The sequence below is a fragment of the Cyprinus carpio genome, chromosome B21 (assembly GCF_018340385.1).
Source record: "Cyprinus carpio isolate SPL01 chromosome B21, ASM1834038v1, whole genome shotgun sequence".
Lineage (NCBI taxonomy): Eukaryota > Metazoa > Chordata > Actinopteri > Cypriniformes > Cyprinidae > Cyprinus > Cyprinus carpio.
Window position 1 is genome coordinate 9,475,458 of NC_056617.1, and position 24,065 is coordinate 9,499,522.

The 24,065-nt window shown below is 39.5% G+C and overlaps 1 protein-coding gene and 1 long non-coding RNA gene across 3 annotated transcripts; both read left to right on the plus strand.

Moving 5' to 3' along the window:
• Positions 1–296: 296 nt before the first annotated feature.
• LOC109045935 (hamartin-like) lies at positions 297–16,715 on the plus strand. Its single transcript, XM_019063738.2, has 22 exons — positions 297–440; positions 2,895–3,150; positions 3,310–3,413; positions 4,551–4,703; positions 4,796–4,940; positions 5,140–5,294; positions 6,362–6,435; positions 6,523–6,701; positions 7,057–7,175; positions 8,531–8,696; positions 8,797–8,912; positions 9,205–9,301; positions 9,708–9,803; positions 9,947–10,559; positions 11,518–11,561; positions 12,363–12,529; positions 12,663–12,845; positions 12,987–13,097; positions 13,262–13,384; positions 13,487–13,674; positions 13,821–13,994; positions 14,364–16,715. The coding sequence occupies exons 2-22, from the start codon at positions 3,042–3,044 to the stop codon at positions 14,950–14,952; spliced, it is 3,705 nt and encodes a 1,234-aa protein (XP_018919283.2). The 5' UTR covers positions 297–440; positions 2,895–3,041; the 3' UTR covers positions 14,953–16,715.
• A 2,132-nt stretch (positions 16,716–18,847) lies between these two features.
• LOC122141292 lies at positions 18,848–22,183 on the plus strand. Of its 2 annotated transcripts, XR_006157671.1 has the most exons (4): positions 18,848–18,867; positions 20,783–20,810; positions 20,903–21,678; positions 21,755–22,183. It is a non-coding gene; the product is annotated as an uncharacterized LOC122141292 (long non-coding RNA). The 2 variants fall into 2 exon arrangements; XR_006157670.1 differs by having other exon boundaries at positions 20,903–22,183.
• The last annotated feature ends 1,882 nt before the right edge of the window (positions 22,184–24,065 follow it).

The window sequence follows — 24,065 nt, forward strand, 5'->3', positions numbered from 1 at the left end:
TATATATTATTTATATATGTATGTATGTATTTATGTTTAGGGGGGAAAAATACTTTTTAAATATAAATTGTTTATTAGCATCTATTGCTGTTCAGATTCAGCGTCTGCGCTCACCACCTGAGTCACGCGAAAACCGCATTACAGAGCGCTGCATCCCTCCACCCTTCAGAAAAACAACTCGGGGCCTAACTGCAGGATTATCTAAAACTTTCATACATGAGTCTTACTCCCGTCACAATTCACTGTATTTATAAAGTATGACTGTTGCTCATTTCTGACCACATTCACGCCATATGTTCATGTTCTGCGTCCAGATACAGGCGTGTTTTTGAGCGCTCGGGGATTATTTCTCCTGCACAGTTGCGGATGGTGACTGCGCAGGGAGGGGTTGTGAGGTGTTCAAGATGGCGGCGCCCTGTGGAGTGCAGTTGCTCTAACAGGTAAACAAGTTTAATAAACGATGTTTTTTGTGGTGATATTTTTACATCATACGCTGTGACAGTCGGAATGTTAGATTTCCTCGCTCCTCACTATTTTACGCGCATTATGGAGTCTCTCAGGCGTTATTTCTGATTTGCACTAAGCTTGTCGATAATAAGGCTCTCTTGCCTGGGACTGTCAGTGTCAGTGAAATAACAGTCCTCAATGATTGCTACAGTTTCGAATTGAATCTCAACAAATCTCCGCGTGCATATGCACGAGTTTAAGAGGGAAGTTGAAATGCACGGGGGAATGTTTTATTTTGTTGGCGCATTTTTTGGAGACATTCCCGCAGATTCTGGCCATTGTTCTCTCGCGTTGTTTACGCCAGTGGTCATTTCAACACAGGGCTGCTGTCAGTGCTTGCAGCCGAAACCACAACATCTATCTGCACATGGGTGCTCTGTTATTTTGCAGCATGCAGATGCTAAAATACAGACATATGTTGTGGGATTTGCTGGCTTTTGCACGCGCTTGCGCGTTTTTAAACATAAATCCTTTTGCAGGCAAATCATGCAATGCAGTCTCAAACATTACCTTCTATTTATTTTGTGATAATTGCATATCGGCATTTTTGCACTATGAGTCTTATGTCTTGCTATTTAAGGACTTCCAGTTACTGTATATTTTTATATGATAATTCTATATATATATTTAATTATATATATATATATATATATATATATATATATATATATATATATATACTTTTTTTTCAACTGTGCACATTTGTCTCCCTCTGTATGGATGTGTAAGTGACATTAAATTAAAGATTTGAAACCCAAAACTCAGTTAAGCTTCAAAAAGCAAGAGGAAGACATGACAACTTATACACAACCTCTTTAAGGAATTTGTTTATGTGGTATGAGCGTGGCATATAAAGCATCTTTGTGCTGTTAACTGCCCTGTTTTCTAGTTGGCAGGCACAGCCACAGTTCGTGTTGAGGTCGTCCAGAACTTCATCTTATTAGTGTTTTTTCCCTATGAATGCGATGCATGCTCTTTGTTTGTGGGCTACAATCATGAAGTTAATCAATGAACTTCTTTGTATCTACTGTGTCGAGTGATTTCCATTGAGAGGTCAGTTTGCCATCACCCTTCCCTAGATGGTTCTCATCTTGCACACTTATGCTTAGAGCAGTGCTTTGTGTTTTATACCAGTTGTTTGTTTGGTTGAGAACTGGAATGGTCTCCACCAAGGAGACAGTGTCCTTTTTAGCATTTGTTCATGTTGCATGACTGTCAGCTTGAGGTTTTAGTGACTCGTGTTACTGTCAAGATCGAGCTGGTTAGGATGTAAGTTTAGACCCAAATCTAAAGGAAGTTATTGCAGTGAGGATGTGGCAGACCTTTCAGCGTCAAATACAAAGAAGTATATCTGTTATTACATGGGGAAGACGACATCCTGATAGTCTGCCTTTAAACATTGGGGCTAGTGTGAGTGTCTTTTGTGTCAGTTGATGGAACTGTTACTAGTTGACACAGTTTAGCATTTTTACTGCATTTTGCATTTTTTGGTCATGTACATGTTGTTGTTGTTTTTCAACTATTCAGTGATTTTATAATCATTCAGTCAACAATCATTTGTATTTTTGTGAATTATTGTATATAATTCTTATAAATGGCTGATTTACTTTTCAGCAAGGATGCTTTAATTGATTAAAAGTGACATTAAAGACATTTGTAATGGGACTTAAGATTTCTTTTTACAAATAAATCCTCTCCTTTTGAACATTAAAAGAATCCTAAAAAAAATGTATCATAGTTTTGCACTAAAATATAAAGCATCAGCAACTGTTTTCAAAATCAGCCTATTAGAATTCTTTCTGAAGGACCATGTGACACTGAGGACTGGAGAAATGATTCTGAAAATTCAGCTTTGCTGTCACAGGAAAAAACAATCACATTTAAAATTGAATTGAAATATTAAAACCGTATAAAAGTTACAATTTAAGCCTTTAAAATGCTACTTTATCACTCCATTCATAGTAAAAATACACTGCTTAACTTGTGTTGTGTAGTATATTCTTGTATGTGTCACATTTCTGTGGTCTCCTTATGAATTTTTGTTTACTATATCTATGCATTGACCTAATGTTGTCAGGCTGGTGTGACAACTGCTGACTTTTGTCTTGTCTGTGCAAGAACAGGTCGCAACATGTGAATCTATGTATGTTTGGTTTATTGTTTACTTGCCTGAAACGGCCAACCCACATTGCCACAGCTGATGTTAATAATGTTTACAATAGTACATCATAATTCTTTGGAAATGTTCCTGCACATCTTGCAGTGTTTTACTTACTCTTGATTGGGAAGTTTACTTAAAGGCAGAAACTGCAAGATGTTCTCATGAATATTTCATCGAGACAGGTGTTTTTAGACAAGTGATGCAAGTCCTCAAATGTGTCTTGCAGTGGTGCCTGGGGACTGTATTGACGGGCTGCCCAGGGACCCCTCCAGGCTGGACAGGACACGGGACGCCTTGAGAGTGACGTCTAAGAGTCCTTCCCCTCTCCCTAGACTGTTTCAGAGACACCCGCCTCCGAACCCTCCATACCACCATGTCCAGGGAACAGCTCAACGTGGGGGACCTGCTTCCTCTGCTGGAGACTTCTGACCTCCGTCAGCTGGATGAGATCAAGGGCCTTATCAATGAACACCTCAACACAGGTCCAGAATAATACTGTTAGCAGAGGCAGCCTCGGGAGCTTTTACCTAGATTTTGTGTTGAATTTTAAGCTTCTCGATGTTTGCTGCAAGATCCATATTATAATTCCCTGCAGGGTTTTATTGCATGACTGACAGTCCAAATCGATTCATGTTTTGCAGATCGAGGGTCCGTGCTGCTGAACGGCTTGGTGGACTATTTCCTGGAGACCAACTCCGCCCAGGCAGTGCACATCCTGTCCTCAGTGAGGGAGCCACATGATAAGGTGACTGACGGCGCACTGATTTTTCTGTTTTGTTTCTAACACAGTCTAAACTTATACACAGAATGCTTGCAGTCTTTTCTGGATCTTTTCAGTGTTTCAGTGTTTTCTGCCAAATTATAAGCGTGAAAGTATAACCTTTGAAAATAAGTATTAGTAATGTCATTTACAGTTGTACAATAAACTAAAAATTTTTTTTATAATTTTTTATTTTACAGTACAGTAGTTTAATTACAACATAATTCTTATTTTGTTTAATATTTCACAATACAAATGATCATGATTGTTATTTTACAGTAATACTGAGTGAGTCTAAAACTGCTGAAATGTGGCCTGTGATGACTGAAGTGGAGAGATTTTTTTTTAAAACTGGTTGTTTGAAACCAAAAACAAGATATAGAATATACATTTGTGTTATTATATATTTTTGACATAAAATCAACTATCTTTGACAAAAATGAATTGTATTGTGTGAAAAAATTAAAATGTACAATTTCATGCAAATAATTTTTCAATGACTTTCTTTAAAAATAAGTAGTAGCTTGAGTACAATTAAAAATGAATTATTTTATATCTTTGCTGAAAAGATATAAACCCAAGTGTGAATGTCCACATTTTACATTTCCCAAATCATTCAGCCCTAAAAGCATGGTTTGCACGTCGTCACACTAAAAATAAAAATATTAAATAAACCTTTTTAAATGATATTTTTACGCAAATGCATTACTCTACAAAATCAGCCCCTATGATTTTAGAATTATTAATGGTTTCCAAATAGAGCTGTTCAAATCATCTGGTGAAAATTCAATTTTTTTTTTAATATTTTCCCATTATCTTGCAGTCCAGATTAGTTCCCATCAATAATGTGAATATTACACACTTCACCTTTAAAAAAAATGTAACCATTGGAGGTTGTGTATAATATGCAACCAGCCTACATTCTTAGAATAAAAAACACCAGTGAAATATGAACAGAACTGAGAAGCTTCATTTAACCTCAGAGCATATCAAAATATCTTCAAGATGTATTTCTCATCGTTTCATTGATATTTAATAACAACAATAAACGTCTAGGACAGAGAATACATTATCAACCGTTATGTGTCTTGTCTACAATATGACTTGTTGTTTGTTTCTCAGCATCTTTTTGATAAAATGAATGAATGCATGGCTAAAGCCCTCTGTCGCCTGCCCACTCTCACTCTACTGGGGCACGTTGTCCGTAAGCAGCCGTCTTGGATCCACAAGATCGCTCGCTCTCCGCTGCTGCTATCTCTCCTCAAATGCCTCAAGGTAAGCTGACAATGTGAAAGATCTCTCAGATATGCCTCTTGGTATTGTATCCTGTAACCTACAGTATACATATGATCATTTGTGTTTTACAGACAGACACAGATGTTGTGGTTCTGATAACTGGAGTTCTGGTGCTCATCACACTATTACCCATGATTCCCCAAGCCGGCAAGCAGCATCTCTATGATTTTTTTGATATCTTTGGCCGTCTGGCTTCTTGGAACCTGAGAAACCCAGGTAAGAGTTACTAAGCATGCAAGTACTGTATGACTCAGTTATTCAATATTTTTATCCTTGAGGCATGTATTGAAAGCCTCTGGATGGTTTTAGTCTCCCACAGAAATCCAAAAATATTATGAGGCATCCTATTACAAATAAGATGGCTCATAATATTTTTGGATGGATAACTAGCTGTGTGATCAATCTCTGTTGACAGGACACGTCCCGGAGGTTTATCTCATCCACCTGCATGCAAGCGTCTACTCACTCTTCCACCGGCTGTATGGGATGTATCCCTGCAATTTTGTGTCTTACTTGCGCTCCCATTACAGCATGAAGGAGAACATGGACACTTTTGAGGAGGTGGTCAAGGTGAGCTGTCAGTCATACAGTTTGCTTGCCTAGGAGGTTTTCCAAAAACATGAGATTGAATGAAATTCCATTCAATCCATAATGATTTTCCATAGAATAAAAGTAATAAATGATCAGTAGTAAGGATACATGAGCAATATATTGATTATCGGCCAATAATTTTAGTTGATAGATAGATACATAAATACATAAAGCATATTTGAACATGCTCATTTCCTCTATTATTACTTCTCAATTACTTTTTAAATCATGTAAAACGCAATTAATCTTTAAAACACTAAAATGACACTCTTAAAAATAATATTTAACAAATCTCAAAATTAATATGTTTTTCGTACTTATATTATAATACTTTGATGCAACTTGTCTTGTAGCATTTAAAATGATGATGAAAAAAATTATGTTTGTTTTTACTGTTTAATTTATATAAGCAAAATAGTATAGAATTTTAAAATTGGCCATTTATCTGTTATTAGCCATAACATGAAATTATTATCGGTATACAGTACCAATGCAAAAATTTGAGGTGGTAACATTTTTAATGGCTTTGAAAAAATTCTCCTATGGTCACCAAGGCTGCATTGATTTGATTAATACAGTATACAGTATATACAGTAATATTGTGAAGTGTTGTTACAATTTAAAATAACTGAAAAATGTAATGTATTTCAATTTGTAATTTATTCCTGTGATGCTAATGCTGAAAATTCTTCAGAGACACATGATCCTTCAGAATTCATTCTAATATGCTAATTTGGTGCTGAAGAAGCATTTCTTATTATTAATAATGTTGAAAACAGTCGTGCTGCTTTATGTTAGTGGAAACTGGATTCTTTGATAAATAGAAAGTTTAAAATATACCATTTATTTAACATAGAAATGATAATGCAAATGTCTATACCGTAACTTTTTAATCAATTTAATGCATTTTTGCCAACCCCAAACTTTTCAATGGTAGTGTATGTCAGAATTTTCTTATGGGGGCATCCATGACCAACGCCTTATTAGTGATGGTGTGATTAACTGTTGGTGTTTATGTTCTATTTATGTCTGTGTATATGTTTCAGCCCATGCTTGAACATGTCAGAATACATCCCGAATTAGTGACCGGAACCAAGGACCATGAACTAGATCCCAGCCGGTGAGGCAATACTGACTTATGTCACTTATTTAAATGCATAAACCACAAGCGTTATAGTCTATAATTTGGTCTCTTTTCTCTCTACAGGTGGAAGAAATTTGAAATCCACGATATCGTTATTGAGTGTGCCAAAGTCTCTCTGGACCCGAAGGAGGCGTCCTGTGAAGAGGGCTATGCCAGCATGCCTGAGCATTTCTGTGCTCATCTACAACAACGTCCGGCTGATTGCACTGCCAGCCCTTACGGCGACTTCCACAGTAGCTACGGTAATGCTACTTTTTTGACCTCAGCATCCAGCAAAATAGCACTTCTCAGTGTTTTTTTCTATCCTAGAGATGGCGAAGGGCTTTATAAATAGATTTATTATTTAGAAAAACAGTTTTTCTGCTAGCAGCTGCAAGGTCATGCATGAGTTTAGTTCCTAGGGCATTTGTGAAGTGATAAAATGTATACCTTAAATACACGACTGAATAAAAACATCTGCCAAATGCATAAAATTTAATAGCTAGGCAAGATAAAAACTAACATGATAATTCAGTCAGTGTCTATTTTCAAGTAAACTGTTTTTATAGCAGTGGCAGGATGTTTTTTTGTGGACATAATTTTTCTGTCCCTTTCCAGGAAGTTCTTCCTCGACTCATTTCTCCACCCCTCGTCAGCCTGTCGTCCCTCCCTTGACCCTGTCCTCTTTCTCAGGGACTCAGCCCCCCTATCGCAGCCCCACTGGAACCCGTTGGCAGGTGAGAGTCCACCAAACTCTTTGTTTATAGTTCTAGTTGCAATATTGGAGCTTGTGTTTGGAACTATCTGTTTGAATCCAGTAAATCAGTGTTCTGCATATAAACAGATCCGGGTTGGCACACTAGTTTGTGCAATAGCACCAGTGCAGGAATCAGCGTCTGCTTCCCTCCTCCCTCTTGTTGTTTGTCAGCTGTTGTCCATAAATCACCCATCCTTGAACCCCTCCCGTCCCACTGGACACCCCCCTCCTTCTTCCACCATGAATCATCTCCTTGTTCTCCAGGCAGGCTGAGGAGCTGAGAGGAAAGGAGGGGAGAGGTGTTGAGTCATTCCAGTGGGTGTGCAGGGCTTTAAAAAGAGAAAAACATGCCATCTCTTAGCTGACGCAGAAATGGTTGTCTTGGCAATGTGAATGACGTTGGAGTGCTTTCTCTTGGCCTGTCACCTCCCACGGTCAGGACCTTTATACAGCTGAACCCTCTGCAGACTGAAAACAAACAGCATCGCGTTTGTGTTCTAATGAGCACATTTGGTCCTATGATAATGTTTCTCTCACAATTCAAGATTATGTTCTCACAAATTTGTTGTGATTTGGTAAATACTTTCTATTAGGAGTGCCTTGATTTGAAGATTAGAGGCTGATGCAGACAATGGTTATTTTAAAAGATAGCAATCTGATTGCCAGTTTTTCTCAAATAGAGCTCAGCATGCAACATCTCTCTAAAAGAGAAAGTTAAAATAAGTATAAACATTTAAAGGGTTTGTTCACCCATAAAAGAAAATTCTGTCATTAAGTACTCAGCCCCATGCTGTTCCAAAACTGTAAGACCTTGGTTCATCTTCGGAACACAAATTAAGATATTTTTGAGTAAACCCGAGAGCTTTCTGACCCTCCATAGACAGCAATGCAACTGAAAATTTCCCAGACCCAGAAACCTAGTAAGGAGATCGGTAAAACAGTCATGTGACATCAGTGGTTCAACCATAATTTTACAAAGCTAAGAGAATACTTTTTGTGTGCAAAGAAAACAAAAATAAGGACTTTATTCAAGTAATTAATGACAGGTTTTCATTTTTGGGTGAACTAACCCTTTAAATACTGGTTGATTATAAAATATGCAATATTATTCCATAACCAGTATGGTGCAAATATGTGCTTTATTACACTTTTCACTATGCCACATTCTGTCGCAAAATGTATTACACTTTGAAATTGCTGGTAAAAGTTTATATTTTGTGAACTGGTTGTATTTTATGGATAAAGCATAAATCTATTAGATGCCATCTGATAATCACTGGAGTCTGCATGAGCAGTCATGGGACTGATATTGTGTGTGCTTGTGTTTATTTCTAGAACTCCAGCATTGAATTTAATGCCACATGTGGCTTTAAGGATTCCCTCTGGAGCCCCTCTTCCCAATGTGGCATGGCCACGCCTCCTTCCTCCCGTGGGATGTCACCGAACCCGGAACTGTCTCAGAGTGCCTCTCACCTACCAACCCGCCTCTACAGCACACCTGGTGACTATACTGTCTATGCTTGTTCACATGTAGGCATATCTGGGTCTCCGTTTCCTCAGGCACTATTATGAATTTGGTTTTGCCATCTTCCCTGTGGCAGGTGGTAAAGGCACCCCTTCCTCTAGCACCCCTGCGGCCGCCTCACCTCCTCCTAGCCTCTCCGATGAGTTTCTCCCAGTGTCTCTGCCTCGCAGTACCGCCAGTCCACCATGCAAGGTACTTCTGTGGAGGATGACCTTTTGTGTGGATCAGTAGTATTCACTTAAGGGGGTAGTTCACCCAGAAATGAAAATGTTGTCATAATTTTCTTGTCAAAAACCTCTATTTGTCTTATTAAAATATGTACATTTGTAAAATAAAAATTAGCATGATTTTGGTATCTATTGTATAGGCAAAAATAGTTAAAACATTCTCGAATTCCTTCCTTAACCTTTCTTTGTTAAAACAACTTCAAGTTTGAGACCTTTTTGCTTGTGTATAGTTTCACTACAAGTTATTTTAACTTTAGGATGGTAGACCTTTAGACCACGCCAAACCCGTCTTGGTCAGACAGGAGCCGGTCAGACAAGAGCCAGACAGAGAGCTCGAAACAATCAATCACAGAGGTATGTTACATATAAGAATCACTCAAAACACATATGTAATAGTGACATTTCTCACATATTTTTTTTTGCGCAATTGCGTGTTTGTTGCACAGCTCTGACTTTTCTTATAAGAATTGCAAGTGTACATCTTGCAATTATGAGTTTACATCTCACAGTTCCGACTTGTTTTCACAATACTGCATTTATATCTTGCAATTCTGAAACAATTTTCTCAGAATTGGAAGAAAAAAAAGTCCAAATTGTGTGATGAAAAGTTGATTAAAGAATATTATTGTAAAGAATGACCTTTTTTTGTTTTTTATTCTGTGGTGGAAACAAGTATCCATAATATAGTTATCATTTTCTGTGTGAATAGGCTTTTAGATGTGTCATTAAGAATTATTAATAAGTTTTTTATCTGACCCAGACGGGAGAGGGGAGAACATGCCCATGAACCTGACCGAGCTCTCTGTGTACATGAAGGAGCAAGAACAACTGAGGATCGAGAAAGAGCGGGAGGACGGTATGAACTAGCACTCAGTGGTTGTGTGTGGCCTGTGCTGAATTTGAGTTGATCATACCATTTGTGACTTTTCTTAACTGACTAACTAAACTGTAAGGCTTTGGAAATATCCTTATATAATTTTCCATCTTCAATCCTCTCAGCTGCCATCACAGAGGAGCTTCTGAAGTTAACAGAGGAAAAGCGGGATTTAGCTAGCCTTCGTGGCTTTGACTCCCCATTCTTCAGCACCACAGAGACCCTGACCGGAGTGCAAGAGAAACCCCTGCCCTCTTCTATCCTGGGCAGCTCGATTAGAGACCCTCACAGCATGATCTCCACACCCGACAAGAGCGAGATCACGCCTGGGGACAGAGGCAGAGTCAGCAGAGGCCCATCCCAGGAGCATCCCTGGTCCTTCCAGCCAGTGTTCATGCCCATCGAGCACCCAACACACAGCCACCTCATTCGGAACCCCTCCGCACCGGAGGACGAGGCCCTTAAATACAGCTTTTGCTCCCCGAGCCCAAGCAAACCACCACCCCTGCCGTACGAGGCTCTGTTTGACCTGGCCCTGCCTCGGGCGGCCTCTCTCTTCGTGGGGAGGAAGACCTCAGAGATTGTGCAGCGAGTAGCCTTGGAAAGGATTCAGAGAGGTGACGTGGGCAAGCAAGGGGAGGAGGGGGGTGTTGAGGGGGCTGTGTCTGCCTCCCCCTTGGAGGTGCTGGATCGCCTCGTGCAGCAGGGCGGTGACGCCCATGACAAAGTGTTAAAGAGGTAACCCTTTTGCTTTCACTGTTAACTCTTGTTATTGCTTGTGGTCATGTGGCTTGGTGGTTAAAGATCTGAGCTTATAATCAAAAGGTTGTAGGTTTCTGTTGTGTCCTTGAGTAAGGCACTTAAAGGGATAGTTCACCCAAAAATAAACATTCTGTCACTCTTGGTTAGATGTAAATAAAAGCCTAAATTTAATCTGTTCATCATATAAAGCAGTTGTATCTCTTCACAAGACTTGGATTGAACTGCTTGGATTTATGTGGTTTCATTTTGCAATGCCTTCATAACCCTTTTGAATCTTTAAAGTTTTGTTTACTTGGCCTTTCAAGGGAGGTAGAGAAACATCTTAAGTTTCATTAAATAAAAATATCTAAATTTGATGAGTAATATAGGGAGAGAGGATTACGTTTCTCACTCATAAATACAATTTGCTCAGTCATGCATGTGCTCAGAACTCTTAAATATGATATTTCTAACTCCACACAAAGGGCACATTAGCAACATGCTAACAACCATCAGGATCATCTTAACCACCACATTTTTTTTTGTAGTAAAACCATGGTTAATGTGTTGCGCTAAGGCTCTTTTAGGAAGATCTGGGTCAGACTAGTTGGAGATTTGCCCACTAACGCACTATCACACTGAAACAAGCGTCTGCTTTGTCCTGTGTCACATCCACTGCCATGCAAATCAGTCCACAGCGTTAACAGAACACAATCAGAGCTCTTTCTCTCTCCTCCTGCCCTGCACAGGTCTTACTAGAAGACACGTAATTGAGTTGGGCTCCTGGGCTCACACAAATTGAGGTGTTTTGGCTCTGGTCAGAGAGAGTTCTGTGTGGAAAGGCTTCTTCTGCCAGAAAAGCAGTGTGTCCCAAATTATTGTCATTGCCACTGACCTTGTTGATCCTGTGTTTTCTCCCTTCCTTTTCTTCCAACACTTCCACAATCGCTCTCAGATTGCCCCTGCCAAGCAAGTCAGCTGACTGGACACACTTTGGAGGTAAACAACATTACATGAGCACACGTTCGCTACTTGTGGAAAAGTAGTTCTTTCAGAATACAGAGAAACAATTCTGTGTTTTCAGCAAGGGGATAAACATTTAAAGGATTATTAAAAGGATAGGGTACCCACCCACACGACTTTCTTACTTCTGCAAAGTATAAAAAGATATTTTAAAGAATGCTGGTAATTCCGCAGTTTTGCACCCCTCTCAATTACATTGACAGATTTTTCCAAATACCTTCTTTTATGTTCCACAGAAGAATTACATGAGGTTGACAAAATGCTGATGACAGAATATTCCTTTTTGTGTGAACTTTAAGTAATTGTTTCTATTTAAAATCTCCTCATATGTTGGTGGTCATGATGTGACAATAACTTCAGTAACGCTCCTATTATCTGACAATTTCGGGTGTGCAATAAATTAATCATAGATGACCAGTATACCTGTGAATAGATTATTTTGATTGTATAGTGCTTTATACTGTACAGATTGTTTCAAAGCAGCTTCACATTAATAAATGAAAAAAGAACAGAATCTATTGTCTAAACTCTTTCAAATATGAAAGACAGTAGTGTCATTATTCAGCTCAGGTTGATTGTAAAACATTGTAAAACATCTCCTTTTTCATATTTTGCTTAAAAACAGCTACTTTTAAATGGCCGTCAATGAAGAAAGGTGTACTCTGCTGGGAGAATGGAAAAAAAAACTTAATTACTTTAATGCTTAAGACATGACAAAGATCTTACTGTTTGTATAATGTATGAGTTATGTAGAAATCTTTAATTTCTCATGTGCAGGTTCTGTTCCTCTGGACGAGCTGCACACACTGCGCAGTCAGCTGCTTCTGTTACACAACCAGCTCCTTTACGAGCGCTACAAGCGAGAGCAGCACGCTGTACGCAACCGACGTCTGCTTCGCCGCATCATCAATGCCACCTCGCTGGAGGAGCAGAATAACGCCATGGTAACCTCAGCTCAGAGTCATGATCTGTGGGACAGCACTCGGTTTGAGTCAAGCCTACCTGATATTCACCATGACCACTAGAGGGCAGTAGAAACCAATACAGTTGATTGTATGGATGTGTTTGTTTCTCCAGAAGGACCAGATGAACCTGCAGAGTGTGGATATCTTGTCTTTGAGAGAGAGCCTACAGGTAGAGCAGCAGAGATACCGGCAGCTCTGGGACGACCGAGAGACTGTAGTTACACGCCTGCACAGCCAGATACGCCAACTACAACAGGCCAGAGATGACTACTACACCAAAAACCAGGAGTTACAGGTGCTAATCAATTTATTCATTTTTTTAAAGCTCAGATCTTGAAACTGTAGAATGTATGATTTAATAATGGTACATGAGATTGCCACTACATTGTAGATTAGAATCAGATCATTTTTCATGCACCTGTGATCCTCCAATCAGAGTAAACTACAGGAATGCCATAAGCGAATAGGTGAGATGGAGGCGGAGCTTCAGAAGGCAAACAACAAGGTGTGCCACACGGGACACCTGCTGAACCAGCTCACTGCTAAGGTAAAAACAAACACCCTGTCTCTCAAACTCCAAAAAGAGTGGGTCTTATATCTGTTAGTCCATTTGAGTCTATTTTCTGAAGTAAATTGTGGAGTGAATGGTCCCATTAAAGATTTTGCTCCTATATATATTCATTATCTTCCCTTAATTTGTCCTTTCTTTAGTTGTCATCGAGTGAAAGTATTCAGCAGCAGTTGAGTTTTCTTAATAAGCAGCTGCTGCTGCTAGGAGAAGCCCATAAACTGTGTGTTCAGGAGCTGCATCAGGCCGGACCAGATACTAGCAAGGTACAAGTCAAAGGAAAAAGAAACTCAGTGTCTCTTTTGTCTTTGCCATAAATACAATTTATGTCATATTCCTCTCTTTCATTGTCCACTTGTCTCTTGTAGGAGGTGCAGATGCTGCAGACATCCTGGGGGAAGGAGACGGAGTGTCTAAAGCAGAATCTGTTACTTCAGAGTCAAAAGCTGGATGCTGCTCAGCAGAGAGTGGCGGAGCTGGAGACGCAACTCGCTAAAAAAGAGCACCTAATTGCAGAACAAAAGAAGTTTCTAGAAGATGTCAAGGCTCAGGCTAAGTATGATCTTTTTTGGGCATTTTTATTTGCATTTATTGACACTTTGAAGGACAAAGCTTTCCCTCAGTTTACTGTGTAATATCTTTCTTGCTTAATTCCATCATTTCACAATGTCTCACAATCTTTCTTATTTGCCTTCTACTCAGAGGGGAACTGCAGGCCTCTGAGAGCAGATATCAGGCACAGAGGCGGGTAACCCTGGCTCTGCAGACTGAGCTTCTGCAGCTCTACAGCAGGCTGGAAACAGAAGACTCATCTGCCACTGCTTCAGCCTTACCAGCAGAGGGTGCCACTGAACCCCGCGGTTCCACCGAGCCCAGGTATGGGCTGATAACCATAGTGTCATTCATATATAAAGACATTTGAAACAAAGACACCGTTATCTAGTTCAGCATGCTACACTTCTGTGTTTGTATGATTTTATCATATGCAGTTTGTGCTGTTGGCACTTTCCGTGAATACATTTTACATTTGCATTCTTTTTTTTCCTTTGGTTTCATTTTCTTAATTTTTTTTGACCACCTCATTATTTTATATGAGGTTCGCCCTTTGGGTGTGTTTATATATAAATACATAAAAAAATGAGCAGGGGATCAAATAAATATTTTCTCCACTGAATGTGTGTGTATATATATTTACATAAAGTTCTTACAACTGTGACTTTTTTCTGGTTGTTTTTGGTGTCACAGTGTCATAGTGGTGGATGGTGCAGTAAAAACAGCCACCAAAGAAGACAGCAAGTCACCTCAGTCTCCACGTGGCAACGGCAGCACTTTATCGCCAGCGCAGCCCATGGCCAGCTCTTCCCCGACCAACTCCGTAAACGGCAATCGAGACACTCCCCCACCTGTCCTAGTGGAACCGCCCCCTCACCGTCCTCATTCCCCGCTGGGACCCCCAGGACCTTTGGTCCCTTCTGACACCCCACTCACTGTAGGCTCCTACCCCAGCGCCAAGAGCTTTCTGGGAATGCGTGCAAGAGAGCTGTTCCGCAACAAAAGCGAGAGCCAGTGTGATGAGGATGAAGCCCCGCCTCCGCGTCTCACTGGCCTATCACAGGGTTTGAAAACTGAGCTCTGCGTGGAGCCTACAGCGAAGAGTACATCCAGCTCCACCGCAGCGCAGAGCTTCACACTCATCACATCTGCTAAAGAAACCCAACCTGATGCTCAGAGAGCCAAAAACCGAGACACGTTCGGCTCGAGATGCCCAGAGAGGCCCAGGCAGCAACCATTAAGGATCATGGACTATAACGAAAGTCATCAGGAGCACAGCTAAAGTTATGGAAAAATGGTGAAAGAGAGAGAGGTAGAGGATGGAGAGATGTGCGAATTTAGATTATTAGAGCGTAAGGCAAGACTCTTTCAATTTTCAGTGTTATCTGTCCCATTTCCACAAGCCGACAACAGGATTTGGAGCTAATAAATCAGTAAAACCCTCACTAAGATGAGACCAGTGGAAAGAATAGACTAAACCAACATATATAGAAGTGGTCACAAAATGTCTTTTAGTAACCCCACTGCATTGTTCGCCAGAAATGTCACCGCTGCATCTTTTATTTGTTGTTTTTTGCTAATTTATCCGCTCTCTTTAACCAAGTAACTGTTGCAGCATGTGGAAACTTTGCATTTAGGCTGTTTGAAGCAATATAAGTTGATTAATTTGTAGTAATGGTACAGTGCTTACACCCTCACAGCTCACCCGCACAGAGCTGAAGTGTGTGCTCGGATGCCAGGAGGTGGATGGTCGGCTGGATGGTTGTCTTGTGCCAAGCAGGAGTCAGTGTTTCTTTTTTTTACCTTTCAGACATGTCATGTGCATTTTTATGTGCTCAAATCATGTTTATCTTTACTATGCTTGTTTATGTGTGTGTAAAATGTCTGTTTGTGTGTGTGTGTATGTTGAAAGTGATGGCCTGTATCCCAAACTTGATTCTGGGTTAAATTGCACTGTAAGTTGTTACTGATTACGGAAAAAAATCCGTTACAGTCTTGGACTAGACTAAATCTGGATCCGAGAAATGATACTGCCACAAGGAGAGGAAGGTTCGACATGTTTTTTATATTTTTTTACTTATTTATTTTTTGACCTCTTCTTCTTTTAAGCTTTTCAAGTATTACCAGTGCTTTTAAAAGTTATAAAGCAACGGAAACGAACAACGGCCATAGATTCCTGATCATTACCCACGACTTGTCAAACCTATGAATGCTATCCTTCAGTAATCTCTATAAAACATCGGAAGCAAAATCTAGATGATATAGTGGCCATTTTGAAGCCTTATCCTAATAATAAATAGGTCTAATAAATAAGTCAGACATCAGTCAAGCAATTCGCTTTGACGATACTAACCTTCAGTCTCAAGCTCAGTCATCATATTTACTCAAAACTCAGTAGGTAACTGATAATAGTATGGATGATCTGTCTTTTACCCTCTCATTTCAGCACACTTCTATGGAAATTATTACTAAGTTTGCTTTCTCGGTGCCAGATACTCAATAAGACAGTGACTGTATTCTGTAGAGCTTAAATGAACTGGTTTTTGTTCTATTATTCAAGCACATATATTCTTAGACTACCACGTATCCGTTTGAGGGGGTAAATATAAGACTTGATTTTGTCGAGCTGAAAGTATGTGGACTGTAGCCAAGTAGACAGTGCAAAATATATCCAAATTTCTACAAAATGGCCATGTTGATATTCAGACATCATTTAGGAGTTGCAGATGGGGTGTTCATACTCAAATTGTTCCCAAATCCTGTTGTCCCCTTGAATCTCTGCTGTTCCTTCTGCCTTGCTATCTAGAGCATGTATAACAATTCTCTTTTAATGCCAACAACAGGAACTATGACTTAACAAGATACAAGGTACAATCAGCGGTGAATGAAAGGAACATATGAATCGAGCTCCTTTGATGGAGATGAAAGCTCTTGGGTTTATTGGGGGGAGAAAAGGAAGGGTCGGTTGGAAAAGTTTCTAAAAGCAGTTGGTTGTGTTAACTGTGAATGACAAAAATAAAATCGTCTTTAATGTTTTGCACTACAGATTTGGGGTTGTCTTGGTTATTTTCCCCCTTGATTAATTTCGCTTTGATGTCTGGAATGGAAATGAAACACAAATTGAGGCCTACAATCTACGCTGGCAAGAAAACATCACGTCCTTGGCTGCCAGCCGTAATTATTTGAAGCTGATTTAAATGGGTAATACTTGTTGACAAATAAATAACCATTTGAGTTTTTTAGGTACATGATAATTATTTGTGCACACTTAAGTCACTTAATATGTATGAATTTCATTCCATTTCAGTTTCAAGCTTTCTATTTTATCTTTCATTAGTGTTCAATGCAGCATATTAAAATAATTTATATTATATAGAAAACCTAACAAGCAAAATACATTTCTTCTTCTTACGGGATTTAGAAGATTTCATATACAAGTTGAGTCACTATTGTCTGTCTTAAGATTTGACATGTTTAGTCACTTATTAATGTAAGGATTTCTTCCCCCCAAAAAATTCTCCTTTTGTGTTCCACAGATGAAAAACATAGCTTGTGAATGACATGAAGGTGAGTGAATTGGTCATTTTTGGATTAATTTTCTTTTCAAGTTCCAAATACGTTTAGAATCATCATTTTAACATTCTCTCTCCCACCCGAAGACATTTGAAATAATATTATTATTTCCAAAAAAAGGCAAAATTACCAATATTTATTGTTTAATAAAAAATCGCATGGTCGACCACTAGAGGGCACTGTTGCTCTTGATTATCAATCATCAATCAACAGGTGCTGTCGAATCGCTCGCTATTGACTCTCCTGAGCGTTATGGCTCAAAGCATATCTATAGATTAGCATGGGCGTTCATTTGAGGTCAAACGATACATTGCATTTAAGTTTTTGCTCTTCCCTGTGAAAAAACGTACATTTTTGTAAGATTCAGTCGATGTCCTAATTTAGGGCGGAAAACGGTATAACAGCTTACTGGTTTTAGCTGGTCAGTTGGTTGCGGTTTATAAAGTGCTCTGAGTACATTACAGCAGATGCTGATGACACTACTAATCTATCTTTGCCATTTCAGACCAGCAAATAGCGTTGATTTTTATTAGTTTTTTTTTTTTTTTTTTTTTTTTATCTCGCCAGCTTTTTTTATTTTAATTATATACAAAATAAGTTATTTTCATACCTAAGCTCGATGTCAAAATATTACATATCAGTGAAGTCTGTGAACCGAATGGAGTTCATACAGCTTATATTTTATGTAGATAGCGAGTGACCTAAACATATGGCACATATGGTGCAATTATTCCCTCACTGCGCGTCTTGTTGAAATTCAGTGGCAGAGCGAAACACGACGAGAGCTGCTACAACTGAGAAAGTCAGATTAGTTTATCAAACGTGTGCATATGTAGGACTATTTCATGACTGAGTCAAAAAAAAAAAAACGTATGTTTAATTTAGCAGTACTCTGAGGGGTCAGGGAAACTGATGCAGAATAATTGGACGCAGAGGGAATCCATACCAATTTGTGATTTCAGAATCTACTTGAGAAATTAGATGTCAGTGCAAATATGAAATTGCTCCTCAATGTTTTCAAAGATTGTATGAAATTCTAAGTATAAATCTTAAGTATTCACAGCAAAGGGATTTCTCTCTTCTCTCTTTGCCAACTTGAAATGCAACCCAGTGAAATTGTCAGGACACAGGAGGAGGCAAGCCGTGAAGTTAAAGCAGTGCCATGCAGTTATGATTGGGCTATAAAGAGTCTTATTTTTATTTCATTATTTCTCCGTTTTCTCTTGAAAGTGCTGTAGATTCCTGGTATCAAGGGCTCGTCTTTATTTTTTCATGCATTTGAAAATTATAATTAGAAGATAACTACATTCAACTGTGAAAATGTGTGAAATACTTTCAGTATTATAGTAGCCTATGTCTTGGGTGTAATTAGAAGCCCAGTTAAGGCAAAACTAATTACAATTAACACGATTAGTTATTATTTTTGCAGCATGGCAACGTGTTTTGCCTTATCTTTCCAGGAACTAAAGTGTCTCAGTTTGATTTAAAAATCTTAATATATTATTTTAATGCTGTGCATGCTCATTTTCCAGCATTCTAAAATCCCGGTTATATTTTTTTGTTTGTTTTTGTTTATTATGGATGGATGCTTGATGAGGAATGATTGCTAAACAAGATCATTTTGGTAAGCATATTTCACATTGACACTCCTAAAAACGACTTCATTTGTCCTCATTAATAGCTTAAAAGTCCATGAATAAATAATCGTTAAAAGGATACTTTTTGCTTAATGTTTAGCTAAACGCAAAGTGCACAGATATTGAATGAATATGAGCGTTTATCCCTGAGCCCAGCCCTGCAATCACATTTAGACAGCTGACACACACACACACACACACACACACCTCTACATCCGGTTTCAAAGGAGGGGGAAAAAGCTTGCGTAGTTGGACCTTTCAATTGAGAATAAATTCAATTAACCGAGGGTTGGTTTGTGTTTTCCTCACTTCTGAATCTGTTAGCCAAGTAGACTCAAAACTTAAAAAGGAGAGAAGAAAGGAAAAGAGAGCAAAAGGGGAAAGAGAGAGAGAGAACAAGGGATGCGCGCGCCAATCCCAGTGGTTTAATTATTTTAATTATCATCCTCTTTCGGCTTTTCTAAAAAAGGGGCCATTAAAGGATGCCCATTTGGGTTAATCTGATTAAAAAAAGCAAGATGGAGGGAGAGATAAAAGGCTGCGGATGTCAGAGCTAATCAGGGGTGTTAAAGCTGGTATTTATGATCTGGGACTGCAGTGAAAAATCTTTTCAAAATAATGTTACCTTTCTCCTGTTTCAAACACCCGTAAATCACCAGACTCTTTTTTTTCTCAGATATATGTAATTCTGCCTACCTTTTATTTTTTAATTACGTTGTGCAATATGCGATTTTGTTTTGGCCCGTTTGTCGAATTTAACTTTAATTCAGTGAAAATAACTTCAATTCAGCCATTGGAAGAAGTGAAGGCCAATAGAACGTTCCATTGCAACAGCGGCGCCCAGCAGCAGCCCTACCGGTGTTGCCAAGTCCGTGGTTTTCCCGCGGAATTGGGCTACTTTAACACTTTTGCCGAGGGGTTGTTTTTCATGTCCGCGGATTAAAGCGACTCCAATAACGTGATATTTAGCCCCTAAAGTGCGAATTTTACCAAGGGAACCTCACCAAAAACGTGTATTTTACCCCACCGGAATGCAATTTTTACTAGGGGATAGCTACTGTTCCTGTGGCTCAGTGGTAGAGCAGGCAAAAGGTCGATTCCCAGAGAACACACATGGTAAAAAAAAAAAATGTATAGCCTGAATGCGCTGTAAGTCGCTTTGGATAAAAGCATCTGCCAAATGCATAAAATGTAAATGGATACCCCTCGAAATGCGATTGGGCTAGATTTGAGTAGCAATTGGGCGGGTTAGTTGTGAAAACTTGGCAACCCTGAGACCTACGGTTCCGCAATTCTGGCGTGAAATCGACTCGGCAATACACTAGCTTTGGCAAAAACTAACTGCTTTGTTTAAAAAGAAAAAAAAAAAAGTACATTAAAGCTGACATACAGCCTGAACAATGGACATATCTAGGTTTTTTATAAGTCTATGACAGGGGTAGGCAACGTCGGGTGCCCATGTCCTGCAGAGTTTAGCTCCAACCCTGAAAAAAAACCTCACTAGTCTATAGCCTTAGTAATCCTGAAAACCTTGATCAGCTTGTTCAGGTGTGTTTGATTAGTGTTAGAGCTAAACTCTGCAGGACAGCGGCACTACAGGACCCGCTGCCTATCCCTGCTCTATGATCTCGACCGTCATTTTCGCGGCTTTCTTGAATACTCGATTCTGATTGGTCAGTCGCGGCATTCAGTGGCAATTTTCCCATCGTTAGGCGGTACAGTGCAGGCTCCTCCAGGAAACTAAACTGACGCTAGTTCCAACTCCCTTGTGTCGCTCTTGCTCTTGCTTGTTTCATATAAACACAATGACATAATATAGTGGATAATCTAGGGTAACAAGTATTAATATTGTTTCATTGTTCGTTTTTTGCAATGACAAATCTTTTTTTATTCCTTTTGTAGGACTTCATTCCTTGGCGGAAGCTTTAAGGTAATATCCAGATAAGAATATAAAATAGTTTAAACTAAAATCATAATTTAATGTCCTCATATTTATTTTTATTTATTTATTTTTTTAATTAGAAGAAAGTTACACATGGGATGATGGCATGATGTGACTTGTGACTGCCCACCCATCTTAATTGAACCTTTCAGTTTGCTATTAAAGCATCGTTGTTCAAACACCTGCTGTGATCAAAACATCACTCTGACTTTAACTAACTACTCTGTGACAGACACCTAATGTCTTTTCATTGAAAATTACAGAGAACCTGACACACCACGCTTGAGTGCAGAAGCCTGGCTAAAACCTGCACAGGTGTTGAACCACAGCAGGAAAAGGAGCAGAGAAAGATCCACTTTCTGAATAAATCAAGCAGAAGCAATATCCTGCATGTGTAGAGAGATGGACGGGAGCCCATGTAATATTAAAAGCGCCGTGTCTGGCAACGCAAGCGGTGCCACTCCTTTCATTGCTCCTGCTCCCTCCACTACCCGGCCACTGGCTCTTCTCTCAAGGTGACACTTCAAAGCACCAACGCAGACGTGGAAGGCCTGGCTGCCAGCATGGAGCCAACCCAACCCTCCTCCACCCCCTTCCTCAAACAGGCGCTTGCTACCCCCGCTGGGCCAGGTCAACGCCAAGAATCCACACCGCTTGCCACTCGGGAACCCTTGTCAAAATCTGCTTCGTATCCTTAATTAATAACACTCCTTTCCTATTGCAAACACGAGGGGGGAGAGAGTGCCCGTCTGGAGTCCACTGGCACTGTTTGTTACTTGAGTCTCAATTCTGAAAAAGAGTTGTGCTGAAAATGAAGGCGGTGTTATCTGTTACACCAATATCTGTTGGAATTTAGGTAATGATTTACTGCAAATTGTGGCCCTGTAATGTCAGTGTTTTTTTCTCACCTTTCTGTCATCGTTTTCACTCAGGATGCCCCTCATTGCGACTCATCCAGAGAAATGTGCACCCTAAGGAATAATTTGTGAAGGTTCAAGTGGGTACATGAAAAATGCAGCATACGGAGGTAGGAAGACATCAAGACATGTCCGAATCCAGTGTTCTTGTATAACATGCCTTCAGCTGCAACAGTATCATTTGCTGTATAATATATCCGGGAATTCTGTGCGTACGATTTGGTGGTTCGTGGAAGGAATGAAAATATAGACTCCAAAGTTTTAAGCATAGGTTATGTTTTTGGTCTGCTGAAAAGTTTTTAAAAAACATATGCTAAAATGGCCGTGTATTTCACGTGTGTGATCTTTCATACTTGTTAAGCTTTTATGATAATCAAATTCCATCATGCATAAATATATATTTCACCCCAAAAAATGTAACATTCTGTCATCATTTAAGGCCCAACTACACCAAGAACAATAACTATGCAGCGTCCACACCAGTGCATGATAAAGTTCTGTTTAGACGACAAACAGATTCTGATTGGCTGTCAGTGTTTTTATTATTCATCAGCTGAAAAAAAAAGTTATTCCAACAATACTGTGTCTGTATTGTTATAGCTATGGTATAAAGTTCCCTATTGTCAATGATTAGTGCAATTTTAATTATCGTCCTCAGAGTTAATCAGCATTGGACCCATTTCACTCGCATTGTCTGGGCAAAAACACCACAATGTCTTATTTAATTGTGTTCTATGGAAGAAAGACACTCATCCAGGTTTCGAATGACATGAAAGTAAGATTTCTGAGTAAACTATCCTTTAAAAGGAACACATTAGTGTTTGTGTCAATGAAGGTATGTTTGAGCCCTACTGATGTGGCTGCGGGGGGTACGTAAGACAAAAAACATTGGGAAACACTGATTTACAGGGTAAGAGCAGTTCACAAACGATGAGATTGTGCTATGTTTGGATTCTTAGTTTGATCACAATCACTCACCACACACACACACTCAACCAGACAGTCACACAGCGGCATCAGCTGGTTCCAACTATAATCACCTCTCAAATCTGAAGGGAGAGTTTTACGAACACTGCCATGATCGATATTTGCCAATCCGTCCTCCACTATCAGCCCAAATAAAAGACACGGGCGTCAGACGGGGCTGGCGAAGCAGGTCGTAGGGAGGTCCTCTGTGCCTGTTTGATGTTTGTGCAGCGCTCATCAGTGTGTTGAGGCTGGTTCACCTCTGCTGTTGTGGAATCAGCAGGTCATCGCTGTCTCAACCCCGTGCGGTGCACCGCTGATTGCCTAGCAGTTGCTGCGAGATTGCTTTTCCACGGTTAGGGGATGTGCGTCCTGGCAGTAAGCTGGGCTCTGTTTTAATAGGGCCTCAACTCCAAACTCAAAGGTCGCTGTACTCCTTGCAGCTCGCGCAGGATTGTTTATGGACTTAGTTCACTGCAGTTTTCTGCCCATTAGCAGTGCAATATGTAGCATGCCTGTTTCTGTAGTCTCATGGAAGATGTGTTTCTCAGTTCTTATCTCACAGTTACGAAGTTTTAATATTGAACCATATCTAAAGATCTAAAGATGTCTAATGCATAGCAAAAATGCTCTGCAAATTGTAGTATTTTATCAACTTAACATTCCAGGTTCATTGCAAATTAAGCAGTTTCAAAGCAGCTTGTGGCATAATGTTGATTACCACCAACAATATTTTCAACTTGTCAGTCAGTTTAGAAAAAGCTTTTAGGAGTTATGCTATATATATATATATATATATATATGTGTGTGTGTGTGTGTGTGTGTGTGTGTGTGTGTGTGTGTGTGTGTGTGTTTATATTTTTTTGTTTTTTTGGAGCTCTCTGTTTTTCTAAATCATGCTTTTTGGTTTAGAATAGCTTTTTATTTCTGAGTTACCAGCGCAATTTCTGATTTGTTTAAGACTATAAAATTATATTCTGTGGCAATTAAGCCACAAATTCTGTCAGTAAAGATTAACTGATATTATACTAGGATCATTCCTTGGATTTTCACCTCTTTTTGGATAATATAGTCTTAGTAGACTAAGTGATTATTAAGATAACTTAATTTCTTAGCAGGTGCATCAGTCAAACAAAACCAGTGGCTTATGGGTTTTTAAAGGGCAGAAAATATTTAACGTGCAGTGGAAACATTAGTGCCCTACTTCCATCAGCTGCCAATGAGGCCAGTCCCATTCAGTCTCCAATGAGCCTTTGCTTTTGTTAAACTGAATGCCTGTGTTTGCCAGTGTAGTCAAATATAGGAGGTCATAGACTCACGTGTCTGTATTTAAAGGGTGTAGTGCATTGGTGAAATCGAA